The sequence below is a fragment of the Marmota monax genome, unplaced genomic scaffold, assembly GCF_021218885.2.
Source record: "Marmota monax isolate L192 unplaced genomic scaffold, Marmota_monax_Labrador192_F-V1.1 WCK01_AAM20220418_F8-fsc00149, whole genome shotgun sequence".
Classification (NCBI taxonomy): domain Eukaryota; kingdom Metazoa; phylum Chordata; class Mammalia; order Rodentia; family Sciuridae; genus Marmota; species Marmota monax.
In genome coordinates, this window is record NW_026693170.1 from 2,823,247 (window position 1) to 2,850,321 (window position 27,075).

General features: G+C 37.9%; 3 protein-coding genes across 9 annotated transcripts in view; 2 read left to right on the forward strand and 1 right to left on the reverse strand.

Moving 5' to 3' along the window:
- The window catches only part of Znf404 (zinc finger protein 404), a 17,160-nt gene extending 14,775 nt beyond the window's left edge, over nt 1–2,385 (forward strand). For all 6 annotated transcript variants that reach the window (XM_046455550.2, XM_046455548.2, XM_046455551.2 and 3 more), the window contains one exon: nt 1,018–2,385. In XM_046455550.2, coding sequence (XP_046311506.1) covers nt 1,018–2,201 — 1,184 coding nt within the window. In that variant the 3' untranslated portion in view covers nt 2,202–2,385. The remainder of the gene's footprint in view (nt 1–1,017) is intronic.
- Nucleotides 1,098–26,059, reverse strand: Znf283 (zinc finger protein 283). The gene is given in 7 exon segments (XM_046455547.2): nt 1,098–11,014; nt 11,017–12,645; nt 18,478–18,604; nt 19,307–19,350; nt 19,353–19,393; nt 23,500–23,587; nt 25,650–26,059. Coding segments are annotated over 6 exon segments (1,944 nt in total). The 5' UTR covers nt 23,532–23,587; nt 25,650–26,059; the 3' UTR covers nt 1,098–10,943.
- Nucleotides 25,962–27,075, forward strand: part of Lypd5 (LY6/PLAUR domain containing 5) — a 31,821-nt gene continuing 30,707 nt past the window's right edge. The window contains exon 1 of one of the 2 annotated variants that reach the window (XR_006854179.2): nt 25,962–26,301. Coding sequence is in view for 1 of the 2 variants with exons in the window: in XM_046455561.2 (XP_046311517.1) it covers nt 26,256–26,301 (46 nt within the window). In the remaining variant the exon portion in view is untranslated. The remainder of the gene's footprint in view (nt 26,302–27,075) is intronic. The other variant, XM_046455561.2, reaches the window with a different exon arrangement.

The window sequence follows — 27,075 nt, forward strand, 5'->3', positions numbered from 1 at the left end:
ATGGAGATAAGGCAGAGCCTTTTATTATCATTATATATTTGGGTTTCATTCTAAAATCAAGATAAATCATGTGGAAAAGTGATATAGAGAAATATCTGGTAAATGGTGTCAGAAATGCAGATGAACAGCTCTACTTCTGTACATTCTGATTGACTTGTCTAGTAGATACCTAAAAGGTAGTGTAAGCCTCAGTAATTCTGGTTCATAACTAAATATGAGAACTACTGACTTTTTCTGTTTGCCTTCTCATGCCTTACATCCTAATGTAAACTTTTATAACTTTCCAAGCCCTTTTTTTTTTTTTTGGTGCCAGGGATTGAACGCAGTGGTGCTTAACCACTGAACCACACCCCCAGCCCTTTTTTGTATTTTATTTAGAGACAGGGTGTCGCTAAATTGCTGAAGCTGGCTTTGAACTCATGATCCTCCTGCTTAGCCTCCCGAGCAGCTGGAATTAGAGGCATGTGCCACTACACCCAGCTTCCAAGCCCTTCTTGCCTTTTAAAAATATCATGGCTGTATTTTAGAATTTCCTTATCCTTTTGTTGTTGTTGTTGTTGTTTTAAATATTTCTTTATTTTAGTTGTACACAATGCCTTTATTTTTATTTATTTTTTTTTATGTGGTGCTGAGAATCAAACCCAGGGCCTTGCATGCACCAGGTGAGCACTCTACCACTGAGCCACAACCCCAGCCCTATCCTTTGTTTCTAAAGGATAATCTTTTCAGGTTTATTTTGTTTTGTTTTGTTTTGGTACTGCAGATTGAATTCATGGGCACTCAACTACTGAGCCTCATCCCCAGCCCTATTTTGTGTTTTATTTAGAGACAGGGTCTCACTGAGTTGCTTAGAGCCTCACTTTTGCTGAGGCTGGCTTTGAACTCATAATCCTCCCGCCTCAGCCTCCCAAACCACTGCACACCGGCAACCTTTCGGTTCTTGTTGTTAATATAAAAAGCCCCTCCCTGTCCTCCCCCATAGGAAAAATGGCATTTGTTTTTCTCATTTTCTTTTAGACTTTGATTTCTCAACTGAGACCAACAAGCTGTCTTCAGAAAAAAACATTTGTGAAATAAATTCACACCATAAGGAGACATTGAAAAGAAATAAAACCTTCAACCTGATGGGGTTTATTTTCAGTAATGAGCCACCATGGAGAATTGAATTTGGGAGACAGCAGGGAACTAAAGTGGAATGTCAAATGATAATCAGAAAACTTGTATCCCTTCCTTTCCACCAGAGAACTCATGCTGTAAACAAATCATATAAATGTCAGAAATGCAGGAAATGCTTTAGAAAATCTTCACAACTTACTGAACATCTGAGAGAACATACTGGGGCGAGTGCCTATGTGTGTAAGGAATGTGGAAAGGCCTTTGTAATTCTCCGGAATTTTATTAAACATCGAAAATTTCACACTAATCCTAAACCCTATGAATGTAATAGATGTGAGAAGGCGTTTAGGTTTTCTTCAGAACTGATCCGACATCAGATGATTCATACTAGTGTGAAGCCCTATGAATGTGTGCGGTGTGGAAAGGCTTTTAAACGTCAGTCTCACCTTGTTGAACATCAGAGAATTCATATTGGTTTGAAACCCTATGAATGTAAGGATTGTGGAGAGAGCTTTAGGTTGTACCGACATATGTGTCTGCATCAGAAAAGTCATCATGGTGTGAAGTCCTACATCTGCACAGAATGTGGGAAGGCCTTTGGTCGTTGTTCGGGTCTTATCCAACATAGGAAAATTCATTCTGGTGAGAAACCATATAAATGTAAACAATGTGGAAAGGCCTTTATTCGCAACTATCTACTGATTGAACATCAAAGAAGCCACACTGGTGAGAAACCTCATGAATGTGTGGAATGTGGAAAGGCCTTTAGCAGGGGCTCTAGCCTACGGAACCATAAAAGAATTCACAGTGGAAAGAACCTCTATGATTGTACGGAGTGTGGGAAGGCCTTTAAGAGGGTCTCAAGCCTTCGTAACCACAAAAGAATCCATAGTGGTAAGAACTTCTATGATTGTAAGGAGTGTGGGAAGACCTTTAGCAGGGGCTCAAGCCTTCATAACCATAAAAGAATTCATAGTGGTGAGAACCTTTATGATTGTAAAGAGTGTGGGAAGACCTTTGGTCGTCGCTATCTACTTGCTCAACATCAGAGTTTTCACAGAAGTGAGAAAAGAGGAAAGCCTTGAGCCGTAGCACAACCTTTATTGTTATCACTGTTCCACCTCCCGATGATATCATCATGGTAAAGATAACACAAGTTATGAAATAAAAATCCTTGGAAGGATTTCTGGCACCTTAGTATTTACTTAATATATTCTTTTATGTCCATGATTAATATTATTAAAAATAAATTCATGAGTAAGAAAGATACCAGAGTATGATATTTTAAAAAACTTTCTATCATCATTTCACCTCATTCATTCTGGAAAAAATCCTTAAGAATGTGTTATATAAGAAATCTTATTTCGAATTTATCCACTTAAAGAATGCCCAAAGGAAATATCCTGTCTTTATTAAATCTTGAGAGTATAACTGGTGAAAAATCAGAGGGTGATTTGAAGAAATTCTTTTGTAATAAATTCTGTAGCAGATAAAATGCAAGCCATATTGCTACAGTATGAAGAAATAAAAAATGAACAGTTGGGTGACCAAAAAACACATATTGAGTTGGAAAAGTTTTTTCCAATTTTATGCAAGTTTCAGACTTAAATATTTATAGAAGAGGTAACTTTTCAGTGGGTGATGAAGGCTTGTTTACTCTCCACCTAGTGGCAGTATACCTGATATGTCTTTCATATGTATTTACATGTGTTATATACACACATGAATCCATATGGATGTGCATGTCTCTTGTTTGTATTCATAGGCATATGTGTAGTCAGGTTTTTGTTGCTGTGACCAAAATACCTGACAAGGAAAACTTAAAGAAGAAAAGTTTATTCTGACTCAAGGTTCAGAGGTTTGGTCTGCAGTGGGCTAACACCATTGCTGTAAGCCCAGGTAAAGCAAAAACATCATGGAAGAAGGCATGGTGGAGGAGTGCAGCTCCATTCATCATGGCCGGGAAGCAGAGAGGAGAGCAGGTCACAGGGAAGGCAGCCCTTCCAGGGCACACCCCCACTGACCCACTTCCTCTAACTGTATCCCTCCTGCCTACAGTTACCACCCATTTAGTCCATTCAAACTAGGATGGACTGGTTAGGTTATAGCTCTCATAATTATCTCTGACTGTTCTACATTAACACAGGAGCTTTGGGGAGGGGGTCACCCCCTATGTAAACCACAACAACATACATACTTTGTCCTATATACTACACATATTGTTTTGCTGTTTTCTAAGTGAATGTTTTGGGTATCACTTCACCTCTAAAAAGATGACATATGGAGTTGGGAGTGTAATCAGTGGTAGAGCTTGCCTGTATGTGTGAGACCCAGGATATGAGGCCCAGCACAGCACAACAAAGCAAAAAAACTATATACAAGTCCTAGGATTCTAGATAATTTGCTGTATGACCACTAAACTATTGATACCTAAAACAATTAACAGTAACTCCATAATGTCCTGTAATGAAGTAGGACAGAAGAGGCTGGGTACCAGAGGTACTTTCAGGAAGCAGATTTATTGACTGCAGGGTTCACAGGTGGCTCACGCCCAAGAATTCTTCTTCTGAGCAAGGATTTTGGAAATTCTTTGAACTTTATACTGGGGGAGCGGCAGGGGGGCTTGGAGATTAACATGACAAGTGCTCTCTGTTCCATCCCCTAGACCAGGCACAGGATTCACAAGTTTTTTTTCTGCAAACCTGGCACTTACAAAAAGAGGAAACTGGATTACCTACCAAACACAATGTGTAAAATTTAATTTCAAATGGATCAAAGAGCTAAATGTAAAACTCTTAGAAGGAAACATGGAAAGCTTCATTACATTGGATTTGACATTGATTTCTTGGCATGTCACAAAAGAGTCAACAAAAGAAAAAATATATTTCATCAAAATTTAAAACTTGTATAATAGGGACTGGGGATGTGGCTCAAGCGGTAGCGTGCTTGTCTGGCATGCGTGCGGCCCGGATTCGATCCTCAGCACCACATACAAACAAAGATGTCCGCCAATAACTAAAAAATAAATATTAAAAAAAAATTCTCTCTCTCTCTCCCCTCTCTCTAAAAAAAAAAAAACTTAAAACTTGTATAATAAAAAAATGATAAACATAGTGAAAAGGCAAACTAAATGATAAGAGCAATATTTGAAATTTTTATATCTGACAAGAGTTAATATCCAAAATATGTAAAGAACTCTTACAGCTCAACAACAATAACAAAATCTCAAAAAAATCCAGCAAATTGGGGCTGGGGCTCAGCAGTAGAGCATTTGCCTAGCATGTGCGAGGCCCTGGGTTCGATCCTTAGCACCACATAAAAATAAATAAGGAAAATAAAGGCACTGTATCCAAACACAACTAAAAAATAAATATTTTTTTTAAAAATCCAGCATTGGATTTCTCCAAAGTTATACAGGTGACCAATGAGCACACTGAAAAAGTGCTCAAAATCAATCATTAAGGAAATACAAATGAAAAACAGTGAGCCGGCTCTGTGCTGGCATACACCTATAATCCCAGAAGGCTTGAGGCCAACCTTAGCAACTTAGTGAAATCCTATCTCAAAAAATAAAATTTTTTTTTAAAGAGTGGGGATGACACTTAGTGGTAGAGTGGCCCTGGATTCAATCCCCAGTACTGGGGGGGCGGGGGGACTATAGAGTAGGATGGTTATTTCTTAAAAATAGAAAAGGAATACAACAAATATTGGAGATGATATGGAAAAATTGCAACCGTTATATATTGATGGTGCAAAACTAAAAAGATGCAGTTCCTGTAGAAAACAATAATTGGTTCCTCAGAAATGTAAACATAGAATTACCTTATGATCCATCAATTCTGCTTTTACATACATACCAAAAAGTATTGGAATTGGCTGTGTGCAGTGGCTCACGCCTGTAATCCCAGCAACTTGGAAAACTGAAGTAGAAGGATCAAAAGTTCAGAGCCAGCCTCAGTAATCTAGTGAGGATCGCAAGTTCAAAGCCAGCTCAGTAATCTAGTAAGATCCTAAGCAACTTAGTGAGACCCTGTCTCTAAATAAATAAAAGAGTTGGGGGGGCTGGGGTTGTGGCTCAGAGGTAGAGCGCTCGCCTTGCACGTGCGAGGCCCTGGGTTTGATCCTCAGCACCACATATAAATAAATAAGAATAAAGGTATTGTGTCCAACTACAACTAAAAAGTAAATATTAAAAATAAATAAATAAAATAAAGATGTTGTGTCTTTGTTTTATTTAGATATTTTTATGTGGTGCTGAGGATCAAACCCAGGGCCTCACACGTGCTAGGCAAGCACACTCTACTGCTGAGCCATAACCCCAGCCCCTGTAAGAAACATTTTTATTCAAAAATAAGAAAAAACATTAGCAGAAGGCAACCATTTTGAAAGCATGAGGATGCCATTCTATCAAAGCTAACATCTAGACTTGGTGGCTGAAATTTCTAAGTTTAAAGCCTTATTTTGGTTATAAACGCTCCTGCGTTCAATCCCCTGTATAAAATAAATAAAATAATTTTTTAAAAGAACTGGAATCAGGGACTCATAAAGATAATTGTACACAGTGTTTATAGCAGCATTAAATAACCCAAGTACCCATAAGTAAGTGAGTGGATAAACAAAATATGGTATGTACATACAACAGAATGTTATTTGGCCTTTTTAAAATGAACATAAATTTGATATATGGTATAACATAGATAAACCATGAAAACACTATTCTCAGTGAAGTAACCCAGACACAAATTGATAAATACTGTATGACTCCACTAATATGAGCTACCTAGAAAAATCAAATTTTTACTCAGAAAGAATAACAGGAGATTGAGGTGGAGGAGAGGGTGAAAGGGGATTATTAATAGTTTCAATTTGGGATGATAAGAAAGTTCTGGCATGGACAGTATTGGTGGCTGCACAACAATGTGAATATTTAGTGTCAATTATACACTTAAAATGGTTGGAATGGTAAATATTATGTTACATGTTCTATCTCAACAAAAATAACGAAGGAATTATGCAGTACCAAAGTATAAAAACAAATGAAAATGATTTTAATCTTTAATGTGAGTACCTGACATCCAAATAGAAATCATAAATAACTGACAAATTTATCTGAGAATATATGTTAATGTATAGATGGATACACAACTGTGAAAAATAATGAGCAAAGGATGTAGGTGGAAATTTAAGAAAAAATTATGAAGGTGAACATGGAAACATACCTGAGCTTGTGACTAATAAATGGGAATGTTATAAAAAGATGGATGTGGTGGTGCACGCCTCTAATCCCAGAGATGAAAGAGGCTGAGGCAGGAGGATCTCAGACAGGTCTCAGTCTTCACAATCATGTGAGCCAATTATATCACATTATTTTCTGTTTCTTGGGAGAACCCAGACAATATAAGAGGAAAAGAAGGAAACGGTCATACAGGCCTCCACATGCCACAGTGTATATGCTGTCTGCTCTAAGTGGCCCACAGGAACTGCCTGAGTGGACTTAGAGGAGAGGTTTCATTCAAAATGATCAGAACTTTCTCCACAGAGACATGAGGTACCTACCCAGAAAAAATACTCCAGTACCTCTGAGATCTCAGTACCTCTCAAAGTCTAAGCCTTTTCTCAGGAATTCTCTTCTGCTGTCTTTGCCTTACATGTTAATTCTCATTCTGCAAATTTCAGCTTAATTTTTCATTTCCCTTGCATATTTAAAGCATGATTACCCATCTCAAAACAGGCTTTCCTTTTTCATGTGATCATTTTTCACAATGTTTGATTTTTAGTTTTATTTATACTTGGATTATTCTATTCCGTATCTGTCAGTCAAATAAAATATCCACTACAGCAAGAATTTTGACTCTGGTTATTCTTCTATAAGACCCATGGTACCAAACTCAGCCCACTTCCTGTTTTTGAATGCTTCAGACAAATGAGCTAAGAATAACAATAGTTTTGCCTCCTAAATGGTTGAAAAACATCAAAGGACAAATGACATATTGTGACAGTTGGGAATTACAAGATTCAAATGTCTTTACCCATAAAGTCTCACTGAAACACAGCCATTCTCTATCATTTATATATTATGGCTTCTTTCATGCTGTAACCACAGAGTTATGTAGTTGTAACAGAGACACTATGGCCCACAAATTAAAATATACTCCTACTGTATACTCAGTTCTCAAAACAATTCCTGGCAGATGATAGAATCTATAGTCCATGGTTGTTGTATCACTTAGACATCAGGTGTTTACTTCAAGAGCTGGGCTTTTTCTTAAAATGATCACTTTCTCCTACCAAATGGGAAAGCAGAGGTCCCACGAAGCTAAGAGCAAAAGACAGCCCTGGTTAGTGAAGGTCAGGTTTGCCTCAGCTGGTCAGACAGTGAGTCCAGACTGAAGGGTGGAGGTGAGCAGATTTTTAATTTCTTGAGACAAGGTCTCACTAAGTTGCTTAGGGCCTCACTAAGTTACTGAGGCTGACTCTGAACTTTCTACAAACCAAAAAAATCTCTGGAGCTTAATGACCTTCTAAAAACTTGTTATATGATTCAAGGTACTTTCTCATTGCTCTAGTCACTGATATTTTAATTTCTATTGAGTGTATCCTAACTAACTCAAACAAATAGCGTCGTAGTTCATACTAGGAGATAGAGATGGAAATATAAGGCTGATTCCACCACAGCAATCAAAACCAATTCACTAATAGGAGATGAAAACACACACACAAACACACACACAAACACACACATACACACACGACCTAAATGTTAAGTGTTGTTCTACAGATTTTACAGATGTTACATGATACTAGATAATGCTAGAGCAAAGAATGGAGAAAGATTGCAAGAACAGTAGAACAGTCAATGAAAAATCAGAAAAATACAAATTTAAACCAGTTATCACTATGAGATTCCACTATATTCCAACCAGACTATATAGAAAAAAAAATTTCTTTAAATTGATGATGTCAAGTACTCACCAGATGTGGCAAAATAAGAATATTCACACAGTTCTGGTCATAGGTGTCAGTCAGCACATTTGTTTGGAAATCTGTTTAGAAGGATTTAAACTTTGGTAGGACTCAACTACTAAAGTTCAACACAGGGATATGCACAACCCAATCCCAGAAATCCCACTCCCAATCTTCATAGCAAGAAATGTTTCCTTGGGTTGGAGTTGTGGCTCAGTGGTAGATCACTTGCCTACTTGCGTAGTATGCATAAGGCACTGGGCTCAATTCTCAACACCACATATAAATAAATGAACAAAATAAAGGTCTCTCAACATCTAAAATTATATATATATATATGAAATGTTTCTTTATGTGCTCCAAAGAACACATGCACGGGTGATCATACAGACCCATAAGGAGCTCTGACTTCCCAATCTAGTATTCTCAAGATCATATAATGAAGGATTTTTCCATGAGAGGCCACATCAGGATGCTTCTTTTATGTGGGTCTTAGCTGGTACTACATCTCTAGGAAGCCTCCGACAAGGAATTGTGTTGGGTACTCAAAAAAAAAGGCAACAAATGAAACTAGACAAGAGATTAAGACTCTCTTTTTCAAAAGAAAACAACCCAATGATCATATAATTTAAAGAACAGGTAATTGCAATTCCAAATCAAACAAAAAAAAAAGGCAACAAAAAATGAAAACTATTAATGCAACCTCACTGTGAGATACAAAATCCTAAGTAAAATACAAGCAAATGAAATCAAGTAATGCATCAGAATAATGTACAATGACTAGTCTGGGTATATGCAGGAATGAGGAAAGAGTTAAATAATGTCATTATAACTTATCAGATTAACAAATATTACACAAGTGCAGAAAGAGATGAAATGGCTTTTGATAAAACTCAGGAGCCAATCCTACCTAGATGTAAGAAACATTTTTTTTAAAGTATTTTTTAGTTGTAATTGGACACAATACCTTTGTTTTATTTATTTTTATGTGGTGCTGAGGATCGAACCCAGGGCCTCACACGTGCTAAGCCAATGCTCTACTGCTGAGCCACAACCCCAGCCCCTGTAAGAAACATTTTTATTCACAAATAAGAGAAAACATTAGCAGAAGGCAGCCATTTTGAAAGCATGAGGATGCCAGTCCATCAAAGCTAACATCTAGACTTGGTGGCTGAAATTTCTAACTTTAAGAGCCTATTTTGGTTATGATAGCATTTCCTGATGTAGTTAATAAGAATCAGTATTTCCATGGTTAAGTTTGGAATACACCAGTTTAAACAAACTTGAGGGGCTGGGGATGTGGCTCAAGTGGTAGTGTGCTCTCCTGGCATGCGTGAGGCACTGGGTTCAATTCTCAGCACCACATAAAAATAAAATAAAGATATTGTGTCCACCTAAAACTAAAAAAAAAAAAAAAAAACTTGAACAATTTTCTTTACCAGAATACTCACCAGTTCTTTTTTAAGCTGATGAGGTTCTTTTAATTTTTCCTAAAGAGTTTTTGTAGATGCTACTTCATAAGCCTCTTTAGCGAAAGAATATCCCTTCTTTGTCAAGTATTAGTAAGCATTCTTGAGACATCATTTCAGTGCTATAAGACATCATCTCCACATCTTCTGGTTAACATACAAATATGTACCTTGGGAATGGTGTGGGTGGGGGTAGACTACTAACTGATCAGGAAGGATGGATCCTATTATAACACTCAAGTTTTTACTTTGTGTCAAACGTAATTATTGAAATTGCAGATGTGTAGAATACTAGGTGGTGAGTGAACAAGTGATACCCTTCCTACAGTTTTAATTCAAAGAGTTTCTCATTTGGATGAAGTTTCTGATGTGTTCTATAATATTAACCATGTCTATATGCCTTCCCAGATTTCTTACAGACATACAGTATATTTCATAGCAGTATGAATTCTCTGAAAGCAAGAACTGAATTAAATTCAGATCCTTCCCAGATTCCTTACCATTTTAAAGTATTTCTAACATTTTTTTTTTTTTTTTGTACCTGAAATTGAACTCAGGGGCATTTGACCACTGAGCCACATCCCCAGCCATATTTAGTATTTACAGACAGGGTCTCACTGAGTGGCTTAACATCTTGCTTTTGCTGAGGCTGGCTTTGAACTTGTGTTCCTTCTGCCTCAGCCTCCCAATCCACTAGGATTACAGGCATGCACCACCTCGTCCAGCTTCTAACTTGTTTAACTCTCTGATGTTGACTAGACTTTGTGCCATGAATAAAGATCTTCACGTCTTACATGGAAATGGTTTCACATCAATATAAATTGATGTTCATTAAGATCACACAAAAATCTAAATGTCTTTTCATATTCCTTATATTCAAAATATTTCTCACTAATATGTATCTGCTGATGACAAGTAAACTGTCTATACACATAAGGAAAAGCTTTTTCATATTCCTTACATTCACAGAGTTTCTTTTTCTTTTTTCCTGCTATATCATTCAAACAATTGAATGAACCCAGGGGTGCTCTACCACTGAGCTACAACCCCAGTCCTTTTTATTTTTTAGTTTGAGGTAGGGTCTTACCAAATTACCCAGGCTGGCCTTCAATTTGAGTTCTTCCTGCCTCAGCCTCCTGAGTAGTTGGGATTACAGGCATGTGCCACCATTGCCTGGCATACATTCGTATGGTTTCTTTCATATGGTTTCTTTGGAGTAAGCTTTCTGCTCATGTTAAGCTGTCCAGTATGAAATATCTGATATTGAGTAAGCTGAAACCCGCTACCAAAGGCTTTCCCACATTCTCTACATACATAGGATTTCTCACCAGTATGGACTCTCTCGTGTTTAACAAGACTTGAACATGTTTAACAAGTTCTCTCATATCTTTTCAATTACAAGGTTTCTCCAGGATCAATTTTCTTGTCTGAGCAAGTTGTCCACATAAAGGCCTCCCCACATCTTTATATCTACAGGGTTTGTTGTTACCATGAGTTCTCTCAAGTTGATCCAAGTTTGCACTATGAGTAAAGGTCTCCCCAAATTCCTCATGTTGATAAAGTTTCTCACTGGAATGAAATTGCTGATGAACCTGAAGTTGATAGCCACTACCAAAGGCTTTCCCACATTCTTTACATTCATAGGATTTCTCACCAGTATGGACTCTCTCATGTTTAACAAGACTTGAACCCCAGCTAAAGGCCTTTCCACATTGCTTACATTTGAAAGGTTTCTCACCAGTATGGGTCCTCTGATGTTGAGTAAGATGATAGCCACGACTGAAGGCTTTCCCACATTCTTTGCACTGATAAGGCTTCTCACCAGTATGAATTCTCTCATGTTGAACAAGACTTGATCCACAGTTAAAGGTCTTCCCACATTCCTTACAGTGGTAGAGCTTCTTGCCAGTATGAAATATCTGATGTTGAGTAAGCTGATACCTGCTACCAAAGGCTTTCCCACATTCTCTACATACATAGGATTTCTCACCAGTATGGACTCTCTCGTGTTTAACAAGACTTGAACCCCAACTAAAGGCCTTTCCACATTCCTTACATTTGAAAGGTTTCTCACCAGTATGGATCTTCTGATGTTGAGTAAGACGATAACCACGACTGAAGGTTTTCCCACATTCTTTGCATTCATAAGGCTTCTCACCTGTATGGATTCTCTCATGTTGAACAAGACTTGATCCACAATTAAAGGTCTTCCCACATTCATTACATTGGTAGGGTTTCTTACCAGTGTGAAATATTTGATGTCGAGTGAGCTGATAACCCCAACAAAAAGCCTTTCCACAAACATTGCATTCATAAGGTTTCTTACCAGTATGGATTTTCTGATGCTGAGTTAGTTGATAGCCACGGCTGAAGGCCTTCCCACATTCTTTACATTTATAAGGTTTCTCACCTGTATGAATTATCTCATGTTTAGCAAGGCTTGAACCCCAAAAAAACGCCTTCCCACACTCCTTACATTCATAAGACTTCACACCAATATGAATTTTCTGATGTTGAGTAAGGTGATAGCCACGACTGAAGGCTTTCCCACATTCTTTACATTCATAGGGCTTCTCCCCAGTATGGATTCTCTCATGTTTAACAAGGCTGGATCCCCAACTGAAGGTCTTGCCACATTCTTTACATTCATAGGGTTTCTCACCAGTATGAAATCTCTGATGCACACTCAGTTGATAGGCACTAAAAAAGTTTTTCCTGCATTTTTTACATTCAAAGCGTTTTTCAGTTATATGAGTTCTCTCATGTTGAACAAGTTTTGAGCCATGACTATAAGTCTTTCCACATTCCTTACAAACACACGGTTTCTCTCTATCATGAATTCTTTCCTGTTGAATAAGAGATTTATTTTTTCTGTATGTGAGTATTTTTTCATAGCTGATAATCATTTGACTTAAGTATCCCCCTTGATGTTTCTGTAGTCCTTCAAATTTGTTTTTGCACTTCCAATTATTTCTGAAAATGGATGCCTCAAGGCCCAGGGTTTTACTTTCTTCCTTTGTATCCCAGCGGGAAAATTTTATTTCAAAAATGTCCTTTTCTGAAAATATATTTTTGGTCTCATATGTTGAGTCCAAATCTGAAAGGAAAAAAAAAAAAAAAAACACATCTCCTTATTTCCTTTACCAGAAAAACAAAAACTTCTATAGTGCAGAAGGGGATTTGGGAGGGATCTAAGATAATACTTTCCATAAGTAAACTGGATTAGGAGACTTACTGAACTTACTCCTGAGAATCAAGGTTATCCCTTTTTAAACAAATTATTTTTATTTTTCAGCTCTTGTGATCTTAATGATCTGATAGTTTTGGGGAGAATTCAGAGATCACATTGAGAAGCCATGCAGATAGTCTCTTAAACCAAAATGTGAGCTTCCATCAGTCAAGCCCTTATGTTCCTGGGTGTGGTTATCCAATGTCCCTTGCTAGGCATGAATTGTGATCTTGCCATGGAATAGGGTGTGGCTCAAATTTTGATTACAGACACCAAAATCCACAGTCAATGACTCGTGCCAAGTATAAGGTATAGAAAGTGACACAATAATTTCCTGTGAATCAGCTACATTGGGCTCTATGACCCAGTATGCACATAAGCCAATTAGAAAGTAGAGATCATTCCTTATCTCCTAATAAATTGCACACAAATAATCAAACAGTATATCAGGTTTGGAAATTCAGGCAACAAACTCTGGAGTGAATAAAGTCTTTCAGGAGATTTTGGCAAGAGGAAAAAAAAACAATCTAGATGTTACTGAAAACTTTGACCAGGTTATACAAAACATAATCAGCTGAAGTTCCTAATAGTAAGAATTTGATCACCATGTAGATTCATAGTGATTTACCACACTGCTAGACTGCCCTGACCATATAGTTGGCAAAATGTTCTTCATCAGTCTTTTTTTTTTTTTTTTTTGGTAGTTGGACACAATACCATTTATTTATTTATTTGTTTGTTTACTTTATTTATTTATTTTTATGTGGTGCTGAGGATCGAACCCAGGGCCTCGCACATGCTAGGCGAGTGCTCTACCACCGAGCCACAACCCCAGCCCTCTTCATCAGTCTTTACATCACTGGTATCTCCTCAAAGAAATAATGCCTTTGTATATGCTCTGATTTAAATGAAATATCTGCAAGCACAAAACAACAACTTTAGAGCATTCATCATTTTATATGTATATGCACTATTTTTCTTAACTCCCAGGCATATCCAACAAAGTGGCAGCCTTTCATTCAGGATAATTTAGAACTACAGTAGCCATTTTTAGCAGATTTTAAATTTTAACATGCTTCTTCAATTCCATATAGCTCTAGAATACAAAGGAGAAAATTTTTTAAATTTTTAAAATCTAAGGAGCTACATTTATAGAGACTAACAAGTGCTTAAATAAACTTTTAAAAATATAATTCAATAATTATTTTATTTTATTTATTTTTAATTTTTATAATTTATTTATTGCCATTGTATCAATATGATTGATTTTCATTCTGCAAAACTGGGATTGTGAACCCTCAGGTAGGGCAATCATCAGAACCCAGTCATGATGGAAGGTGGGTGGGAAGACAATCCTCAGGTAATCTGGCTGGGATCCACTGGCACCCAACCAGCTCACCATCTCCTAGACACAACGGAGACTGAGAAAGACACAGGGACACAAAAGATTTGGGCCTCAAGCTTGAGCCCTTCTTTCTCCCCAGTACACTAGAGTGTTCCCAGGGTTCATGTCTGCCCTTCCCAATCCCCTACTGTTGATATAATGGCCTTGGGGAAAAGCCAGATATAACAGGTGCTGTTGGCCTCTTCCTAGTGAGTCTGGTGGGAGGTGTCCACACCTGTGCCCTTACTTGCGATACTTTACCTATGTAGTCCCCAGTGGTGCCTGCAGCTGAGCAGATAACAGAGGAATGGCAGGGAGCACAGGGTAGCAGAAGGGACAGAGATGTGTCCTAGGCCCTCTTTCTGGACCAGGTGCTGGGGCCATGGCCCAACTTGAAACAATTTTTTAAGACAGAAAAAACTGACTCCCAGTGTTTAAAGTGTTATAGATCTTTAAGAAAATCTTTGATGCTTGCTAGAGCTATATCTAAGGAAAAAGGGTTTGATTCCCAGTTAAAGTAATAGCTCTGTTTATAAGATAAAAAAAAAAAAAAAAGCATTGCTATTAGGTTTTTAAAGTTTGTAAAACAACTTCAAAAGTTTATGTGCTAGGGCTGGGGATGTGGCTCAAGCAGTAGCGCGCTCGCCTGGCATGTGTGCGGCCCGGGTTCCATCCTCAGCACCACATACTAACAAAGATGTTGTGTCTGCCGAAAACTAAAAAATAAATATTAAAAAAATTCTCTCTCTCTCTCTCTAAAAAAAAAAAAAAAAAGAGAGAATCCAAGAATATTATCAGAATGAAAAAAGCCTATCACAATATCAAGGTGTAAGAGTTCTATTATTAAAAAAAAAGTTTATGTGCTATGTAGATTTTTCTGTATATGTCGTACTCATTAGATAAGTAGTTTGGCAAACTTTTTCTGTAAAAGACCATACAGTCCCAACTACTCAACTCTACCCTCTTACCAAGAAAGCAGCCACAGATGTTATATAAACATAAATAGGCATGGCATATCCCAATTCCCCTTGAATTACAAAAACAGGTAGTTTGGGCTTCCAGGACCATTCTTTGCCAAACTCTGAGATGAAGCTAATGTTGCTTTCATAAATATTTACAATGACAAAAATGCATGCTCAATTAAATTTATATTTATTTAAATTAAGCCAGATTTGCATGAAAGGATTGATTCTGATAATGTCAGATAATGCTGCAAATTATGCAAATCTACATATTTACTTTAATTAAATAATTTTAAAGCCAGGCATGGTGGTACATGCTTTTTATTCAGTAGCTCAGGAGGCCGAGGCCTAAATATGACAAGTTCAAAACCAACCTCATTAACTTAGCAAGGCCCTGGGTAACTTAGTGAGACCCTGTCTCAAACAACAAAAAGGACTGGGATGTGGTTCAGTGGTTAAGCACCCCTGGGTTCATTCCCTGGCACAAAAAACAAACTAACTACATAAATAAATAAATTATAAGTTCTCTAACACACTCAGTGACAATGATCTTGACAGTAAATAATTTTTGGATATAATTAGTTTCTAAGAAGCTATTCATAAAACAGAGCAAATACTTTAAGTTATAGTTCAGTTAAGTTTACTTATTTCTTGACTATTTTAAAACACATTTTCACTCAACTAAACTCAAACATCAACATCAATGGTGAAGATCAATGATGCCACACATCATCTTACAAAACACTAATACTGCTAACTGTATTTTTTAAAATAGTTGTAGATGAACACAATACTTTCATTTTATTTGTTTTTATTTTTACGTGGTTCTGAGGATCAAACCCAGTGGCTCAAATGTTCGAGGCAAGTGCTCCACATCTGAGCCACAACCCCAGCCCCTGCCAACTGTATTTTAAGATGGAAAAGTAAAGCTTTAAGTACTGTCATTCAGATGTTATGACAATATTAGTGTGGTTAAATGCATCAGAAATGCCATGTCATGTCATCATGTAAGAAAAGAGCAACAAAAGCATGAATTGACACAAAAGAACTAATAGCAAAAGGAAAACGACCTTGGGATAAACTGTCCCTCTCTGTAAGAGGAAAGTCCTTTCTTTTCTTCAAAAAAACTTAACTTTGCCACACCTCTGTGTATAATTTAGATTTCAAGACACTGATTTTCATGTTTTTAGCTACCTCCTACCACACATCTAAGCTATTTTTGAACAGGATAGGACAGAATATTTTACTATTCCAGACTGTGTCTCTATTCAAGAAAGCTTTCCCTGAACATCTTATCAAAAGTATCCCCATTGCTTTCTATTCCTTTATACCTTTCCTGAACAACATGACTAATTACAGAATAGTATTTATTTAGTTGCTTACTTATTTGTGTTCCTGCCCCACTATAAGGTAAATGGCATGAAAGTGGGCAAGTTCTCAATCCTGTTCATGACTGTATTGATAGAGTCCCATGCAATGCCTGGCTAAGAGTGGGTACTCAATACGATATCTGCAGAATTTATAAATGAATACATATCTTCACTTCTCACTTAGGCGCACAACTAAATTCAACATACAGGTAAAATGGTTGCACCAGTATAAATAGAATACTTTCCTCATTGAAATAGGCAGGAAATATGAAAAGACAACAAAAACAGGTAAATGGGATGAAGATGATATTCTAGGCTGGGGGTGCAGCTAAGTGGAATAACACTTGCCCAGCATATGCAAGACCCTGGGTTCTGCAGTGGAAAGAGAAAAAAAGAAGTGACATTCCTTTGGTAGCCCAAACTGAGATTTCTGTTTCATCCTAAGTCTCAGGTCTTCACTCCATGGGTCTTGGTCCTTCACAGGGAACTTCCCAAGCCCCATACCAGGTGCTCCTTCTTCTCTGTGACCTGAGAGGATGTTCCCTGCCTCTGCCTTGCCTTGCCTCTCCTGGGTTCCAACTGCTTGTCCTCCCTCTCACACCATCCAGGGCTCTTCCCTTTCTCTAATAAATGTAGTCATATCTGCCTTAGGAACAGAGTGTCTGCTTGCAAGAAAATAAATGCCTAATAGTGTAGACATTTTCTTAGCTCAAAAAATTTAGTGAAATTTACAACAACGGTAAAATACAGTACTGGTAAGTACTTCAGAGAAGAGAAAATGACCTTGTTTTAGACTCATTCAAGGCTCTGCCTCTAGAGAAAATAGACAGTGGTTGAGAACATATACCTTAGAACCTGCCACTGACTTCTACCAGCTCTGTGACCTTGGCAAGTCGTTTCAAATGTATGTGCCTCTGTATTCTCAACCAAAAATGGGGACAGATGGTACCTGAAGCTGTCATAAGGGTTAAATAATGTATTTATACTGCTTAGAACAGAGCCTGGTATATAGTAAAGCATAGTGCTATTAATATTAGCACATGATTATTGTTATTTTGCTAAGAGGAAAACCAAAACATCTCATGAGACATTTTTAGGATTTAACAAAATGTTCAACGCAAAGTTCATAGGTTTGAACTTTGAACTTCAAATCTTTTGTAAATAATGTGTTTACTATTAAATGAATTCTATTCATTGAATCTGCCCCTAAATAAAGTGCAGAGGCTCTCAAAAGTCAAAGTATATCAGGTCTCTCTTTCTAGCTGTTTTCCTTGTATGTGAGTCAGAAAATAACCAAGAGCAGCACTTCTCACCTGAATGTGTAGGATAACTGGGCAGATCTCATGTAAAGGCAGATTCTGTTGGCAGGTCAGGGTTAGGACCTGACATGCTGCATTCTGACCAGCCCCAGAAGAAGCTGATGCTTTTTGCGTAGGAGTTCACAACAAAAAGATAAAACTTAATGCCCACCAACCAAACCATGACATTGAAGCTCAGAAAACCATCTATAATTCTCACAAAAAACCAACACATCTCCCTATCATCTGGCTCCTACTGATCTCCCTTACAAATTTCTTGGTCCTCTCTCCTTCACTAACTTTGTTCTGGCTTTCTTACGGTTCCTCAAACAAAAGAACCACACTTTGAGGAGGGAGAACCACATCTACAGAGAGTCTGGAAGTAAACACAGCATGTGACCTGGTTTCTCTGACCATGGTGTATGGAATGAATGTCCTCCAATGCAAACCAAGCCCCTTGGTCATTGAAGAAGAGAGCCAACTGCAGGGAAAGCCAGAGGAAGTTATGAAGCTCACTGAGGGATAGGGAAATCAAGGTGCTTAATGAGCCCATCTCTAACCCAACAAAGTATTGAAACATTCTTGGAATTCATCTGTGTTCTTTGAAGATAGCTCTATAATTTCCTGTGGAGAAAGGTGATGTTGCAGAGAAGAGATTCTAAATTATTTCAGGCAGTTGACCTTACCCAGTGACACCCAGTTACTATAGTTCTCCAACATCACATCCATGTACAAGTCCCTCTGAGCCGGGTCCAGGCACTCCCATTCCTCTTGAGAGAAATCGATGGCCACATCCCTGAATGTCACCAATTCCTGAAACCAAAAACCCACGTATTACTTGGAAAATATATCAATCAAGTAAGTCTGGAAGCCTATGATATAGCTAGGGAAAAATAAGAAAACCAGGGCAACCAAAGCAGAACATCAATATTCTAGAATGATCCTCTTATAGCAGAAAAAAAAAAAACTTCCTAGATGCAGTAAAATAACTCAGCTATCGAGATCTATCTGGAAATATATAAATAATCACAGTTTCTCCTCTATTACATAAAAATTGAGTGTGTATACATGTACTTACAACCTATAAATTCCTTATAAATGTGAAGTGCTAGCCATCTTTTCCTTTTAAGGAATATGAAAAAAAATTCACAAAAACTTTTCAAGCATACTCACAAATGTACTCTAAATCTCTGAATCAGAAAAGTGATTTCCACTAAGTTAAGGATTATTGTCAAGTCTCAAGTAAATCATCCTGTTAGATTACATCTAAGATGTATGACTGAGCACACAGGAAATGTTGAATATTAGATTCAATGAATAAGACATTGATTGGAAAAGGGAGAGGCACTGAGGGTGGACACTGGGCTATTTAACACCATCTTGACTGGAACAAAAGGGCTTGAGAAGTGGGTTCAGGGTTGGAGTTCTGTTAGGTAGAAAGCTTAGGGTACAAGGGAAAAATTCATGTGACCAAAAAAATCAGAATATTTCAAGAAGAGAAAAATACCAACTTACATCAGTCATGGTTTTAGAATTGTGAGAGCTAATTAATGATCCATTGATTCCCCTATTGGTGAAGCACAGGATCCAGAAAAGCCAGAACTGGGGAAGTAAAAAGAAGAGTTAGACCAGCTGTGCCTAAGTGAGCCCATCCTGACGTAAGCTGCCATAAGCTTTAATCTCCTTCATGACTACTTCTACCCCACACGCCACATGCTATTTATGGAACCTAAACTCTAGTCCCAAAGAGCCCCCAAGGCTCTTCAGTAGGAAGGTTTCCAGCAGCACCTGGTTCTAGGGATGCTAATCTGGACCTGTGATTAGGCTACTCAGTCCTGCCCAGAGCAGATCTTCCTTCCACCATTCCCACCCCTCCAGGCTGAGAAGGGGCCTCTTGGTACAAACTAGAACCTCCTTCATAGGCTCAGGACTAAAAAAAGTTAGTCAAAACTCAGGAGCTAGACAGCAAGGACAAGGAATTGTTCAGGAGCCAAAAAGTTGACTTTTTGAGGCATACAGAACGTTCATGATATGAAATTGATAAATTTTTCTAATCAAGATAGACTGTCAATAGAAAAAATAGGTTATAGGATATACAGTATGATTACATTTATACAATACAAACATATATCAATAGAGAAAGACAATAAGTTGTCAATAAATGAAAACAATTTGGAAAGTTACACATCTGTATATTAATAATGTTTTCATAGTGATCATTAGATTCTTTTTGTTTAGATATTCTGCTTAATTGTTGTAACCCTGGTTGTGTACTATGTTAACTCCATGATTTACACATATGCCCATGTTCTGCCTAGAAAAGTGGCTGAATTCCCCCAAGCAATCTTTTTCATCTAATAAACTATGTCCTTTGATTAAAAAAAAAAAAAGGTTTGCCCTAGAGACAATGGGAGGTCAAATAAGGTTTGTTGTTGCTGTTTTTAACTAGGGCACTAACATGAAAAGATCTGCACTTTTTTGCAAAAATAGGTATGTTTAATCTGGCTTAAACATTGCATAATGTGTACATGTATTGAAACATCACATGGTTAATATGTACAATTATTAGGAGCTGTGGCTCAGCAGTAGAGCACTCGTTTAGCATGTGCAAGGCCCTGGGTTCAATCCTCAGCCCCACGTAAAGTAAAATAAACACATTATGTTTACCTAAAACTAAAAAATAAACATATATATATTTTTTTAAATATGTACAATTATTATATTTTTACTGATGCATTATAGTCACACGTAATAGTGGGATTCATGATGCCACAGTGATACAAGCACATGACATAATTTGCTCAATCTCCTTCCCTAGTACCTTCCCTACCCCTCCTCTCCTTCCTCTCCCTGACCCACTTGTTCTACTCTACTGATCTCCTTCTATGATTATTGTTATTATTTTCATTAGTACATTATCACTATATATATACGCTGGATTCATTGTAATATATTTGTACATGGACATAGCATAATTTGGTAGATTTAGTTCCCCAGTGCATCCCCACACCCTCTCCTCCTCCCTCCCTCTCTATCCCCTTCCTCTACTCTATTGGTCACCCTTCTCTTTGCACGAGATCCCCTTTTTTATTCCCACCCCCCACCCCATTCTCTAGCTTCCACATATGAGATAAATCATTCAATCTTTGATTTTCTGGTCCCCAAGCAATGTTATAGAATGATGAGATCTTGATCCTGTGTCCTTTTGTGTCTTCTTGACAGACCAGTTTATACATCTGAACCTATCTTAGACATGACAGTCTCTAGATAAATGTCAAACTGGTTGATCCAAGTAGATTCAATTTGCAGCTACCATTAGTAGACTAAAAACTAAAAAAGTATAAGACTTACAGAAAAATTCCATTTGCCTCCATAAAGTTGGTTATGATCTAACAGTGTTACCTACAGTTACCTTCTGGTGAGTTCCTAAGGCAGATCACCTGTACTGCTATTGGCCTTTATTGCTGGCTGTCTTACACTTATTCTAAGCATGTTATGCTCCCAAGTATTACTATCACAGGGTCTTGTATTGGGGACAAATTTTTACCCACAATTCCACTTCTAGAAATGTAACTATAAGAAATAGCCAGTGAAGTACTCAGGATATATACACAAAGTCATTCAACCAAAAATAGTTTCAGAAACCCAAGAATTAGAAGCTATCTTAATAGTAAGCTGAAGGCTTAATAACTATGACCCCTTATACTCTCATTAGTTAGGATGATACTGGCTAATATTAATTGATGAAGAAAGACATGCATGACCAAGTCCTTATTGAGGTAGGCCACTTTGTAGCATAATGTTGATCACATATATATGTTGAAATTAAGATAAAGGCTCTGGTGTCAGACACTCTCAGAATATGAATCTGAGCTTGATGGTTACCAATTTCCAATTATCAATGTGCCTCTGTTTCCTCATCAATAAATGAGGGATGAGAACAGTGTCTACCACAGATAGCTGCATTGAAGATTAAGTCATAAAATCCATACAAAATTCTGAATTGCATATAATAATTGCTTAAATATAAGCTTTAGCCATTATTATTAAAGATGAGGGATATTACTAGCCCTTATCCCATTATAATAAAAAAGAGACCTTAGACCACTATTTCCATTTTCCCCACTGTAAAAACGTGTGCTTCTCAGGTCTGGGTTTTTTTTGTTGTTGTTGTTTTGTTTTGTTTTGTTTTGTAATGCTTATTACAATTTTAAAGGTCAGCCTTGAGCCCATATATTTTTCCTAAATAATAATATGAGCAAAACAAGTTCTCAGGAAATATACCTTCCTCCCAGAAGATCAAAAAGATGGCTTATGAAATACAACCTGGGGGCTGGGAATGTGGCTCAGTGATAGAGCACTTGCCTAGCATGTGCTCCTACTCCTAGGTTCAATTCCCAGCACCACAATAAAATAAAATATGACCTGAGTAGTTGTCAAGTAAAAACTTAACCAGAGGTTCAATCTTGTTCTACCATGCAAATTTGGGTTTACTTGAATATTTACAACTGTGTCCTTCTTACCTTACCTTCTATTATTAATATCTATCCTTAAACATTTTATTTTTGTAAAATAACTTAATGTTGGAGATTATTGCTATGTGGAAGTAACCCTTAAAATAATTCCCAAACATCTGTGTTGCCTTGGTAACTAATTTTTTCTTCTTCACATAATTATTACTTTTTAAAAATATATATATATTGTTTTAGTTGTAATTGGACACAATACTTTTTTATTTTATTTTAATATGGTGCTGAGGATCGAACCCAGCATCCTACACATGCTAAGCAAGCACTCTACCATTGAGCCACAACCCCAGCCCAAATTATTACTTTTTTGAAGGGTGGGAGGTACCAGGGATTGAACTCAGGGGCACTTGACCACTGAGCCACATCCCCATCCCTGTTTTGTATTTTATTTAGAGACAGGGTCTCACTGAGTTGCTTAGTGCCTCGCTTTTTGCTGAGGCTGACTTTGAACTCATGATCCTTGTGTCTCAGCCTCCGGAGCTGCTGGGATTACAGGTATGCACCACTGCGCCTGGTGTATTATTACTTTTTAATAAACATTGCAGTAGATTAAAGATAATCACGTATTCCATCTTGTATTCCCATTAAGGAGCTCTCAATGGAACGCCTGTTCTGAAGGAAACTGACTCCATAATATAAGGCTACACTGAAATGACCAAACAGAAATACCAAACCACATGGAGACACTCAGGAGCCTGGTAATTTTTAAATGGTATTTCTGTAATCCTAAGTGTTGTAAGTACCTGAAGGTTTTCAAATAAGAAAAGAATCACTGATGCTTCCTCCCCCGTCCCTCTCTTTCTCTTTATTATACAGTTAAAATAAAACCCACATCTGGGTTAGATTTCTTTTTTAAGCTAAAATATAAATAGCCTTCAACTCATTTATTCACCAATTACTGTGATTTTACTCTGTGAAACAAAACCAGACATAAGCTCATAGGAAAGAGATTTGAATAAAAATACAATAAAATATTAAGAATGATTAACTCTACAGACATAATTTTAACTTCTTTCTCTCTCTATCTCCTGGATTATTATTTTTTTTCATTACTCCGTAATGAGAAATATAAAGACATTTCCAAAGGTAATAAACTGAATGATAGAAGAAGTGTATTCAGTCATTAAAGGAACTAAAACAGCACTAACACTGAAAATCAGTGAAACAAATTATACCTACCAGCTCTTGAGCCTTCTGTAGCTGTCCCTCATCAATACAATGACACACGTTCACTGTCAAAATGAAGTAGGTAAGCCACCTTCAAAGTCTGTGTAACAAAATACATGCACATAAACAGAACAGTATTTGGTACACAATAGATGCTCAATAAATGTGACTATACCTCTGTCTTTCACTGGATTACTAATTAAAATAACTTTTGGATATGGTAGATTAAAGATAGTCTTTTAAAACCCTGATTTAGTGAATGGTATTCAAATATTACTTATATTCTTGAGTACTTTTATTCATGATTATAATGATTACTTAATATTATATCATTTATATTTTTCCTTCTTACTGATTATTTATAAACATAATTTTTGCTAGGTGCATAATATTTTATCACAAGATATACTGCTTTTTACTTAACTATTTCCATATTAAAGGACACAAATTTTATATGTGGTCCTTCCTAGCTCCCAGAGTCTTTGTTCCAGACCAACGCAGCCAGATACTTTTGCACATTTGACAGTCTCATGAAATCATAGACATGTTTTCCCACTTACAAAAACACATTTACAAATACTTAGAAAAAAATTGGTCTTAATTTTGAAAGGTTTATGGTCACCAGGAACCTTATCAATGGAATAAGAAACCCTCAGTCTAAGATTTCCTGTCTTAGAGCATTTGAGCTTCTGGCAACTTTTTTAACTTGCAAGCACTCATCATGATCAACTTCTTATTTCTGTTGTTCCTGATCTATAACAAGTTGATGGAGAATGATCTAGAGTCATAACTTTCAATATTCAGTAAACTCATATCATGGGGCAGACTCTGTTCTAAAGAGCTTTACACATATTAACTCATTTGACATCCTTACAACCCCATAAAGTAGATATTATTTTGTCTGAATTTTGTAGATGTGTCAGTCATAATCAACTGGGCTCCAAGAAATGCTCCAAACAGGTGAATAGATAAGAGCTGACTCAATTGTCCAGAAGTCCATGCAGCTAACTACATGCAGAACCGGGATCTGATTACAGATAGTCTGGATCCACACCCTTACTCTTACCCACAACACAATACTGTCTCCCACAAATCACAAAAGCTGAACCTGAAACAACTCATGTTTGACAACATTACAGATTTTTACTTACAGATTATTTGAAAGTCCCTACCCTTGTTGGTGCAAACCGTAAATCCCTGTACTCAAAGCTCAATCATGTTTGTACTCCTAAAAACAGACAATATTGGCACTTATTGGCTGAAATCTTGCCTTCTTTTAAAACCCTCCTACCTTGCCTTACCTTAAATCATAACTGTGGAAAAGATTTTTTTTTAAGTTTGTACACGGTACCAGTATTTGAATGGTACTCATATTCTAAAATAAAGCTCTAACATGAATCTCCAGGAGGTATATTTCTATAACGTTAGAATTCACTAAAAGAGTTAAACAGATGGCTAATAAAACAGATGGCTAAAGATCAGGGGACTGTGTGTATGCACATGGTGGGTAACTGTCCAGAAGGGAGACTCAGACTGACAATACTAGTCAAGATATTTCCAGCTAAGTAAATGTTCTTTTAATCAAGCAAAAGTAATAATATGAAAAAGAAAGAAAATGCAAATTCATCTGAATCTTGATTTCTAAATATGCAAAAAATTATCTTTCTTCCTCCCCCAGTACTTTTTAGGAACCTGGCAACACTGGTCAAAAATCAGGAATCATAATAAGACACTAGCATTTCTCCAAGCACAAACTGAAAAAGAAAAAAAAAAAAAGTAAAACAACTTCGAGAGCCACATCTGCCTTCATCCACACAATTAAAAGGGAGACTGGAGTCTTATCTCTGAGTTGATAGGAATTCTCAGGATAGAGGTCTGCTTGCAAGCAGCTCTGATATATGTAGATGGTACCTAAAGAGCTCCTGGAGCACCTCTTTTAGGATCCTACCTCCAGGACTTCCCTATCATATCTTTCCAGGAGCCTGTCATGTGGTCACGTGCAGAACTAAGTCTCATTCTTCTTTTCTGAAATCTTTTCAAGGACTCAGACTTTCTTGTGGTCATTTATCTGTAACAGGCTCAAAGACAGCCTAAAGATAACCTAGAGCACGTGGCCAAAGTAAACCAGACCTTCGAATAAGATCACATCCCGTCGCACTCACCATCACGGAGTCACCTTTCAGCCCTGTCACGCCGTCTGTCACACACCATCCAGTTCAGCTGCTCGCGTGCACGCAGGCTTGAGGCTCTGGACACAACAAGCTGTCCCGGCCTTTTTACTTCCAGCAACTCCCGGGTGTCACCCGCACCCTCGCTGCCAGTTCAGATCCGACTCCGCTACTGCTCGCTGAGCCCTCCCAGTCACCCGGCGCTGATTTACTTCCTCGGACGCGACCGACTCAGCACGCAGAGTCCGACAACCTTATGGACACTGGAAAGGGACCCTGAGACCGAGGTTAGTGTGGACATGGAGGCTTATGGGAAATTAGAACCGGGAAACCCTCGGAGGCTGGGAATTGGATCATAAACTTGTTCTCGGCAAGGAGACTCACCCCGCCCCCAAAAGCTCTATGCCCCGGAGACTTCTGGGCAATGTAGTCCGCAGCTTGAGCGCCCCCGGAAGTTGGAGCGCGGGCGGCAGGAATGCTCCCGGCATGCAATTCGGCTGGCTTGTGAGAGCCCTTGTCCCGAGTCCGTGCCGGTGAGTTGTTCCGGGTTCGGACGAGCCTCACGGCTCCGTGGTCTTTGATGTGGTTGAGAGAAGCCAAATGTTCCCAGCAAAGGCTGAGGAAGGCATTCTGGAGTCCAGAGCAGGTAGAGATGGGAATGGGGGCGTCCGAGGACTTAGGGCTGAGTGAAGTCCAAGGGAATGGCCTGAGGGAGACCTCGAGATTACCTGGGTGCCTTAGATTACCTGCCGCGGTGCCTGGCGGTTGAACAGATGGCTGTGTCATGGCCTGAGCTGGTGAATTCGCTGTGGGGACCCTGTGTGGAATTACGTTAATGGTTAGTGTCTGAGCTCCCGCCCTTGTGAGTCGGCTTCTTTCGGGGTTAAGAGATCACGTCCCGCTGGTGGAAGGTCACACCGGGGGTCGTGAATGAATGCAGTGACTGGGGGTTTGTGCGACGGTCTCTAGGACCGAGAGACTTGAAGAGATCTGTAAGATTCTTTCTGTTAATATCTGTAACCAAAGATGACTTCAGTATTTGTGAGTTTTTTTTTAATTTAGTTTTTAGTTTTAGGTGGACACAATATCTTTATTTTTTATGTGGTGCTGAGGATCGAACCCAGTGCCTCATGCATGCTAGGCGAGCACTCTACCACTGAACCACAACCCCAGCCCCTGTGAGATGTTTTTTTAAGTAGACATTTCTTGGTCTGCATACCATGGTGACCATGAAAATGGATCACTGTCCAGCTGTGATTTTTTAAAAAACTGTTCAATGTTATCTAATTTGGTATGAATTTAATTACCTGACTATTGGCCACTATGTGGAAAACTGTGGTTGTGTGTTGTGATTGTGAGCGGCAATAAACTGCGGTTACATTATCTGTAAAATATATTGGGTTATTACAATTTAAAAAAA